The sequence below is a fragment of the Rattus norvegicus genome, chromosome 3, assembly GCF_021556685.1.
Source record: "Rattus norvegicus strain SHRSP/BbbUtx chromosome 3, alternate assembly SHRSP_T2T, whole genome shotgun sequence".
In the NCBI taxonomy this organism is placed as follows: domain Eukaryota; kingdom Metazoa; phylum Chordata; class Mammalia; order Rodentia; family Muridae; genus Rattus; species Rattus norvegicus.
In genome coordinates, this window is record NC_141536.1 from 108,888,769 (window position 1) to 108,898,173 (window position 9,405).

Consider the following 9,405-nt stretch of genomic DNA (forward strand, 5'->3'; position numbering starts at 1 on the left):
CTTTTCCATCACTGTTCTTCATCGAAGGAAGTCAGAACAGAAACTCAATAAGGGCGGGGATCCTGGAGGCAGGAGCTGATGTAGATGCAGTGGAGGGGGCTGCTGACTGCCTTGCTCAACCTGGCTTGCTCAGGGTGCTTTCTTATAGAACCCAGGACCACCAGCACCCCTCACAATGGACTGGGCCGTCCACCATCAGTCACTAGGTCTCCATCAATGCCCTATAGTCTTGTCACCAGCCCAATCTCATGGGGGTATTTCTCAACTGAGGTTCCTTCCCCTTAGATGACTTTAGTTTGTGTCAAGTTAACATAAAACTAGCCAGCACAGCTACATTACCCCAGACTGTTCACACCCTCCCTTAGCACCCCTCCCAGGACATGGTTGAATTAGGCAATGGCTGAACAAAGTCTGTAACTCATGCATGGAATATTTTCTTTTTGGTCTCAGGTGAGCTGGAGGACAGTGTTTTGGGGCCTGGGCCTTCAGTTCGTCTTTGGGATTTTGGTCATCAGAACTGAACCTGGATTTAATGCATTTCAATGGCTGGGAGATCAGATCCAGGTACAGGGAATTGGATGTCAGAGTTTTCTTCACCGGGAACCTCAGAGAATGTGGATTTGAGGAAGCAGGAGGCTTTGGGACTATGCCTTAATGATGCTGTGGCAGAATCTGGTCGGGTAAAGAGAAAGAGTAATGGGGTTCCGGTGAGAATATGGAATCCAGTTAGGTAGAGAGTAATAAGGTTCAGGCAGTACACAGAATCGGGTAACGAGAGAAAGAAGAAGGGGTGAGGTGAGAATGTAACTGAAGAGAAATTGATTGGCTGAGTCTGTCATTTCATGACCAATTTCTGGGACATGGCTCACAGGTGGTCACACCTGAGTCATATCCCGTCTTCCTGTGTCCCACCTTTCCTAACTTTCATCCCTTTTCTTTTCACTTCAGATTTTCCTGGCATATACTGTAGAAGGATCCAGTTTTGTTTTTGGTGACACACTGGTCCAAAGTGTTTTTGCTTTTCAGGTAATACCTAATTTGTGGGCAGGCATGACAATGTCAGCAAAGGGCAGGGGCAGAGGGCTGGGGATGATGTGTGCCCCACACTGCACACTCACTATAGTCTCTCACACACTGCCTCCATTCTTGTTGCAGTCTCTCCCAATCATTATTTTCTTCGGATGTGTGATGTCTATTCTCTACTACCTGGGCCTTGTGCAGTGGGTGATCCAGAAGGTAAGGCATTTGGTTTCCATGAAAGGACCTTCAGCTTGAGTCTGTCAGGAGAATGAATGAATTCATACTTACGTTGGGGGAGAAAGTTCGTACGTGGGATGTGGAGAAACAGAACCAATTTGAAAAGTCCATCTCTCTGAAGCCTCCTGGTATCAAATGATTACCCAGGCCTGAGATGGGCTAGAGGCAGAACATGGTAAAAAGTTCTTTCATACTGGGCTAAATTTGCTTGTTCTAGAAACCCCAAGGCTTGAGTTCTGTCTGGCTAATGTTCAGAACTTGTTCTGTTACTCTGGGCCATACTTTTTCTCCGAGCCTGAGTTTCTTTACCACCCAATGGAATAGTGGGGAGGGGTTTTGCTGGACACTATTCAAGACTCTTGGCAATGTTGGAAGATTTATGTGTCTGAGTTCTTTAGATTGCCTGGTTCCTGCAAATCACCATGGGTACCACAGCTGCAGAGACCCTGGCCGTGGCAGGAAACATCTTTGTGGGAATGGTAAGTACCCTGGAACCTTCTGTTTTTCTAATCTCTCGAGAACCAAGAACTTGGCAGAGAACAAATTTAGAAAGATGATTTTCCCTTCCCCTTCTCTCCCCACCTCCTTCCTTCCTGTTTTTCTGAGACAGGGTGTTTTGTAGCCCAGGCTGACCTCAGAGTCACTATGTGGTTGAGGTTGACCTTGAATTTCTGATCTTCTTGCCTCCCCACTCCCAAGTGCTGGGCATATAGGCATGTGTCACCGCGTAGCTTGAAGGCCTCATTTTTCTTGTGAAAAGCAGAGAAATGAAGACTGTGGGACAGTAAATCCCTCATGAAAGAGTCCTCAGAGGGTCACGGAGAGTTCATTGCTTTGACCCTTGATGACTAATGCACAGTCCGGACACACTATCTAGAAGGTTGTCCTTAGCCACTGATGCAGCTTCTTACACAGGGTATAGGTGAATGTCTTAGCCTAAACTTATTCCCTCAGGAGCTAGGAAGGATGGCCGAGCTAGCTCTGCTTTCTTGCTGTGAATTCCTGTGGCTTTCCAAGGTCTCTGGGGAGGCAATGGCTTGTCTTTCTCAGGACTAACAGGGCTGTTCTTCACACAGCATCTTTCTCAGTTCATCTACCTGTGTGGTAGAAGAGGAAATGTTTGTTTTCAATGGGTGTCTTTCCCCTTTGCTGTGATGAAGTACCATGGAAAAAGGAATATAAAGAGAGAAGGGAGTTATTTTACTCAGTCTGAGAGTACAGCCATCCTGTGGGGAAGAGCTTGGTGACAGGAGTTTAAGGCAGCTGAAGAGTGATGCTGGTGCCAGCATCCAGGATCCAAGTCTAGGGAGTGGGTCTTCCCACTTCAATTCACCTAATTAAAATGAGCTCACACAGGCTGACCTATCAGGATAACCCCTCACAGGCATCCCTAGAGTCATTTTTAAGGAGATTCTATTAATTGTTGATAATGAACATTAACCATTCCAGTGTTAAATCTGTGCTATCGACTGGTCAAATCAGTATTAGGGATAATCATTTTTCAAATGAGTAAGAAATTAACATTGGGGTCTTCCGCAAAACCTTGGGCTGCTTATCTGCTTTTGATCTGTTTTCAGACTAGGTCTGGATGTCTTTTTATCATGATCTTACATATTGCTAACATTATGTATAATCAGTTGATTTTTTTCCACCTAGACTCTAATATTCTAGGCATCTTGCATGAATGTTCTTAGTAGCTAATACATTCTTTTGCTGACACTTATTAAAGGATAAATGACCTTATAGATTGAGGCTAGGTTATTTCCTCCGTGAATCTTCCTAATTAATAAATAATTACAGACGTTTCATTAAAAATTGCTTTGTGCTTATTTAATGACTCTCACTGTGTGTGTTTGTGTGTTTGTGTGTGTGTGTGTGTGTGTGTGTGTGTGTGTGTAAGTACTCTTGTACCATGGTTCTCATGTGGAGGTTAGAGGACAACTTGTGGATGTTGGTTTCTCCTTTCCTTCTATCTACCATGTGAGTTCTAGATATGGTTCTCGGGTCTTCTGGCTGAACTTTCTTGCTGGCTTGACAGTATTTTCTTATTATTTCATAAATCATTTGCTTACACAAGCTATTTTCAGTTCCTTTAATACATGCTTTATAGGCATCTAGTGTGTGATCAACAAGTGGAGTGTATGCAATAATTTATTCGCTAGGTGCATGGATTTAGGCATGGCAAATAAAGTGAATGATCACCAGTTGTCTACAGTATTCTATAACATGATATAGGAACACTTGAAAACAAGCCAGCAAGGAGATGATTGGGCAGGACTTTATCCACTAGCTGGAAGGGCATGTATCTGATAGGCCCATTCCCTTCCTGGGCTAAGCAGTTTGACATGAGGAGTAATATTCTCTCAGTATGTGACTATTTCTCTTTGTTTTTAGACAGAGGCACCTCTGCTCATCCGTCCCTACCTTGCAGACATGACCCTCTCTGAAATCCATGCAGTGATGACTGGAGGCTTTGCTACTATAGCAGGCACAGTGTTGGGAGCCTTCATATCCTTTGGGGTGAGGCACAGTCAACAGAATCGCACTTGGTGCACCCACGTTGAGCCCTATAGTGGTGCTAATCCCCATCTGGCTTTACAGATTGATGCATCATCCTTGATTTCTGCCTCAGTGATGGCTGCCCCTTGTGCACTTGCCTTGTCCAAACTGGTATATCCAGAAGTAGAAGAGTCCAAGTTCAAGAGCAAGGAGGGAGTGAAGCTGCCTCGAGGGTGAGCAGGGGACAATTCAGGAGATGGTGATGTGTGCTACCTAGAGAAGCCTAGTGTGCTAGAGACTTCCAGTTTCCCCGAAGGAAGAAGGTCTGTTACCCCATGTCCCCTTTTGCTATTTTGGCTTCCCAGCTAATCATTTTCAATTTTTGTTTTGTTTGGGTTTAACTTTCCCACCTGTATTAGTGCCTTATATAAAAATATTCCAAGTTCTAGGCATCAGACTTTCATAGCAAGAGCATCTGAATCACTTCAGAGAAAGAATTGCTAAGGAGTCGCATCACCCCTCACAGTGGCTGGCTGCCCACTTCTTCCACTTTAGGGTCAATGGAGCTTCTCCTCTCTGAGGAGCTGAGACTACTGTAGGTAGCATATTCTTTCTCTATGCCCAATAACCACAGGGAAGAGAGGAATATTCTGGAAGCCGCGAGCAACGGAGCCACAGATGCCATAGGCCTTGTTGCTAATGTTGCAGCCAACCTGATTGCCTTTCTGGCTGTATTGGCCTTCATCAATTCTACCCTTTCCTGGCTGGGGGAAATGGTGGATATCCATGGACTCACTTTCCAGGTAAAGTCTTATATGTGTTGGGCTTGTTTTCCTGACCCTCAGTAAGCTGAAAGCCTGAGGCAGAGAAGGTGGTGGAGAAAGGAGAGGAGCCTAAGTGTCTGGAGTGACTCCTGGCACCTGACCTTTGTTGTCTTCTCTTCCTTTCCCTTCTTTCTCTCTCCCTCAGGTCATCTGCTCCTATGTCCTAAGGCCAATGGTTTTCATGATGGGTGTACAGTGGGCAGACTGCCCATTGGTGGCTGAGATAGTGGGAGTCAAATTCTTCATAAATGAATTTGTGGCCTATCAACAACTGTCTCAGTACAAGAACAAACGTCTCTCTGGAGTCGAAGAGTGGATCAATGGCGAGAAACAGTGGATTTCTGTAAGTGACAATCCAGCAAATAACAGAGCGAGAAGCATATCTGAGGGAAGGCACAATGTGCCACACAAATATTGGGGGCCCAAGGTGTTTCTTAGTGTCCCAGCCTAAGCACGAGACAAGCAGAAGCATGTGTGTCAGTACTCAAGCTTCTGCTTCAGGTCTGTGTTCTTTCTCTTTTGCATTCTGACCCAACTTTGATCTATGAGCTGATTGCTGTTCCTTACATTGGGACTGTCCAAAGAACATATCTTCTCCTGGATGTCCTACTTCCATTTATGTGCACATTCAAATGTCTATGAAACAACCTTTCTTGCCTCTGCCTTTGCATCTAGGTCATTTTCTCTGTATCTTTAGTAAGAATCCTGTTGGGTCAGGAGTTGTGTAGTATTACCATATCATGACAGTGGTTGTAACTGGGGCTGGTTGTTTTCTGAGCACCATTTGTGATTCCTTAGAGCACTGTAAGAAAGTTTTGGTGTGCCCTGGAACTTCCAACCTGGTTCTGAGCCTAGGTTGGAATTTACTAGGACTAAATTTATCTACTTGTTTCCCCCCCCAGGTGAAGGCTGAAATCATTGCAACATTTTCTCTCTGTGGATTTGCCAATCTTACTTCCATAGGGATCACACTGGGAGGCTTGAGTGAGTTGTTCAATTCCCCCAGGTCCTCTACATGCCAGGCAGATCCAGCCTTAGCTCACTGCAAAGCTGAGGCTCGCTAGAGAACCTGGAATGAAGTGGACCTCTCAGGCCACACATAACTCAGAGCTATCGCAGTCAGTCTGACTACCGTATATCCTTTATAATCGATGTCTTATCTCCCTCTTCTCCTTTCTCCAAGGCACAAATGCACTTTATTTTTATCTTCCTTTTAAGAAAGAGGTTATGAAAATTATATTTCTATCTTGCTGCTAAACTGCCAAAGGTACTTTCTGAAATTAACCTACTCAACAGTTTTTAACTTTATAGGAGCGATATTTGTACAGGAATTTAAAAATGCCAAATATAAACAGGAGACAAATCAGATAAGTGGAGTCAGTGAGTATCATATCTTGTTGGGTAAAGCTGAGAGTCCCGGAGTACTGAGGAGTAGTTAGTACTTGAAGCAGAGGTATTCAGGGTGCTGACTGTGGGTGATGGTTGCAGGAATACCAAGAGAGAGGGAGTGGTCCTGCAGGGCCGTGTGTGTGTGTGTGTGTGTGCGTGTGTGTGTCTGCATGTCTGTGTGTCTGTGTGTGTGTGGTGTGTGAGTGTCTCTGTGTGTATTTGTGTGTGTCTCTGTATGTGAGTGTCTCTGTGTATGTGTGTGTGCTGTCTGAGTTTCTAACAAAATCCTGAGCTGAGCACTTGGAAGAGTCAAGTTAGAAATGGGTCTAAGAAGCAATTAAATATGAAACAAATGTTAAAATGTCATTTATGTCAATAATATTCTGGGGTAGGTTCACTAAATTTATGTCACTGATAGCTGATTAAACAGTGTGAAGGTGAAACAATTTCCTTTTGGGTTATCTTTTTCCTCTCTGTTAAATACTCACCCACATTTCTGTATGTCTGTCACATGATAGCTGTGTCTCTGGGCTGGGCTCAAAATGGTCAATATAATGCCATCTGGACTTAACAGTGTAGATCTCAACTGGCCAACACAGGCACCTGTGCCTGCTTGAGGAGCTCAGAGCCCTGCTTGATTCAGATTTATCTTGAATGGGTTCCAGAACCACTGAGGTAAGGGTCAGATATACAATCCTTGATCCAGGAGAAGTCTGAGTTATAAATCAAGACTAACTTATGTATACACCTCTTAAGGAAGGTTAACAGCCTTAGGCGGTTTGTCAAAGAACACTATTCATTGGACCTGCTTTTCTTTTTTTTTTTTTTTTTGCATTCTTCTATTGGGGACTCATGGGCTACACCTCCTTGCTGTGTGAGGAAGATATCAATTGCTTTCTATTGTTTCCTACAGCATCCATGGTTCCCCAACGGAAGAGTGACTTGTGCAAGCTTGTGGTCAGGGCCCTCTTCACAGGTGCCTGTGTTTCCTTCATCAGTGCCTGTATGGCAGGTAGGTGGCCAAGCATGGTCTCTGGCAGAGATCACAGGATCTCTCTCAGAAGGTTTATTTAACTAACCATCCATCCCACAGACACCTAATCTACATCCAACCAAGCAGCACAGACCTTTGGGACCATGTGCCAAATCTTCCTCCTTGAAGTCATTCTTATCTCCTCCATGCAGGAATCCTCTATGTTCCCAGAGGCGCTGAAACTGACTGTGTCTCATTCTTAAACACAAATTTCACCAACAGAACCTATGAGACATATGTGTGCTGCAGAGAGCTCTTCCAGAGGTAGGCGAGCACCAGGGTTACTGCTCCTTCTTAGCATATCCTCTTACACGAAGGGGACTTCTGTATGTTGGGAGAGCAAGGCTGTGAGTACAGCGCCATGGAAGCTGTATGGGGTGCATGAGACACAACAGATGTTAGCTCTATAACAGGTTAAGAAACCAAGTAAAAGTAAGCGAATCGCAAATTTCCTTTACTGCTAAAGCGGAATTTATAAACTGGATAGATTGTTCTTCTGTTTGCTGGTTCTGATGTGTATGTTCTCAGTGGGTTTTCTAAAGGTATAATCTAAGAGTCATTAGCATCTTGAAATCAAAAGAAATGTTTTCAGGGGCCGAAAACACCAAACAAAACCACTCACAAGTCAACTGGCATCTGGCTCAAGTAGTTCAGATGCTACTCTTGCAGAGGGACTAGGAGGCTGCTGTTGGGGAGGACCTGAGTCATAGTTCCCAATGCACACTGGGTGCTTCCAATCATCTGAACTCCAGCTCCAGAGGGGTCCCATGCTTAAGTCCTCTGCAGGCACCTCCACTCACATGCACACACCCACTCCTGCCCATGGACATATAATTGGGAAAAAATAGCAGCTGGATCTGTCTGTCTGTCTGTCTATGTATGTAAGAATAGAAGATGGTAAATGGGAGGGACTGGAGGAGGAAAAGTGGGGGAAAGTGACATAATTCTGTTTTTTTTTTTTTTTTTTGGTTCTTTTTTTTTTTTTTTTTTTCGGAGCTGGGGACCGAACCCAGGGCCTTGCGCTTCATAATTCTGTTTTTGTTTGAATGAAATGAAAATCAAAAAATTGAAAAGAGAAATACCAATGAAGTGTAAACATTTTTTCTTTCTCAAGAGGAAAGTGGCCCTAGGTAGTCAGCCTATCTTTTTTATTAAATTGAATTCTGAATCATTTATAAGGCCTTTTCCTCCTCAACTATTTGGAAATGACATTTCTAACTGGATGAGTTTAGGAGCTGGGCCTGGTGAGACAATGGTCAGGGTTCTGTACTAACATCAACTAGAGGGGCAAACTTCGTTTGGTTGGGTCTCATTTCACTGGTTATGACAACAGATCTACTCAGAGTAGGTTTGCTCTCTGCTACTTGGAAAACTTTTTGATATATTGCGCTGCCTTGCTTGTGTCTGACCCGTGTGTTTGGTTTTATCGTTTCAGTACTTTGCTGAATGGCACCAACATGCCTTCTTTCTCAGGCCCCTGGCAAGACAAGGAGTCCAGCCTCAGGAATCTTGCTAAATGCTGTGACCTCTATACCAGCACTGTGTGTGCCTGAGGCTGGTGGGGCCATTCCGTGACAGTTCTTATAGAACAGATTCATATTACCAAATACATGTTCATGTACTTAGGCTTATTCTCTGAGAACTGCACTAAACTCCACAAAATGAAAGTCCTGATCTCACTGTGGCTCTGTATAAAAACCAGCATCCACCTTTCCACTGGCATGCCACATAGTAGATGTGAAATTCATTATAGACCCTCTTGAGCCAAAGTATGGTGGGAATGTAGCTAAGGGGGAAATATGTGTGTGGTAAGTGCTAAGATGGAGATTCAACCCCTGGCCAGGGCCAGAGTGGGGAGAGTGGGGAAATCCAAGTAGATGCTTAGATTTAACTTGGTGGTACACCCCTGTGGTCACTTACCTGTAAGCTCAGAGCTAAGGGGATTGCCTCAGATCCAAGGCAAGCCTGGCCCGAACCCTGAAGTCTTTCACAGAAGTGATAGAGTAGAGGCCATGTCCTTGGGCAGGGATGGAGGTGAGGGAATATATTTCTAAAGTTATATGGGAAACACTTGTGAATACTTAATGATAACATATTTTTTATTGCCAAAGGTTGTATACTTAAAAACTCTTTTCATTTTCATACATTACTAAAAAGCTTTCTGTAATAAAGTGTTTTTATGTATGTGTGTGTCTCTGTGAGGGTTTGTGCATGTGAATTCAGATATCAGAGGAAACCTGAGGTGGGGGCCACCTGCACCTGGAGTTACATTGGTCCTGAGACACCCAACATGGGGGCTGGAGACTGCACTCCTGTCTGCTGCAGGAGCAGTACACACTTAACCATGGGACCATCTTGTAACCCAACATGTAAAATCCCAAGGAATGCCCATTCTTGAAAAGG

General features: G+C 44.3%; 1 protein-coding gene across 13 annotated transcripts in view; it reads left to right on the forward strand.

Moving 5' to 3' along the window:
• Positions 1-9,186, forward strand: part of Slc28a2 (solute carrier family 28 member 2) — a 61,870-nt gene extending 52,684 nt beyond the window's left edge. For 8 of the 13 annotated variants that reach the window (XM_087654143.1, XM_087654140.1, XM_087654137.1 and 5 more), the window contains 12 exon segments: positions 451-564; positions 949-1,026; positions 1,156-1,236; positions 1,656-1,736; positions 3,652-3,777; positions 3,859-3,989; positions 4,391-4,559; positions 4,726-4,923; positions 5,483-5,564; positions 6,883-6,981; positions 7,155-7,266; positions 8,438-9,186. In XM_087654143.1, the coding sequence (XP_087510269.1) occupies positions 451-564; positions 949-1,026; positions 1,156-1,236; positions 1,656-1,736; positions 3,652-3,777; positions 3,859-3,989; positions 4,391-4,559; positions 4,726-4,923; positions 5,483-5,564; positions 6,883-6,981; positions 7,155-7,266; positions 8,438-8,555 (1,389 nt within the window). In that variant the 3' untranslated portion in view covers positions 8,556-9,186. 13 annotated transcript variants of the gene reach the window in all.
• The last annotated feature ends 219 nt before the right edge of the window (positions 9,187-9,405 follow it).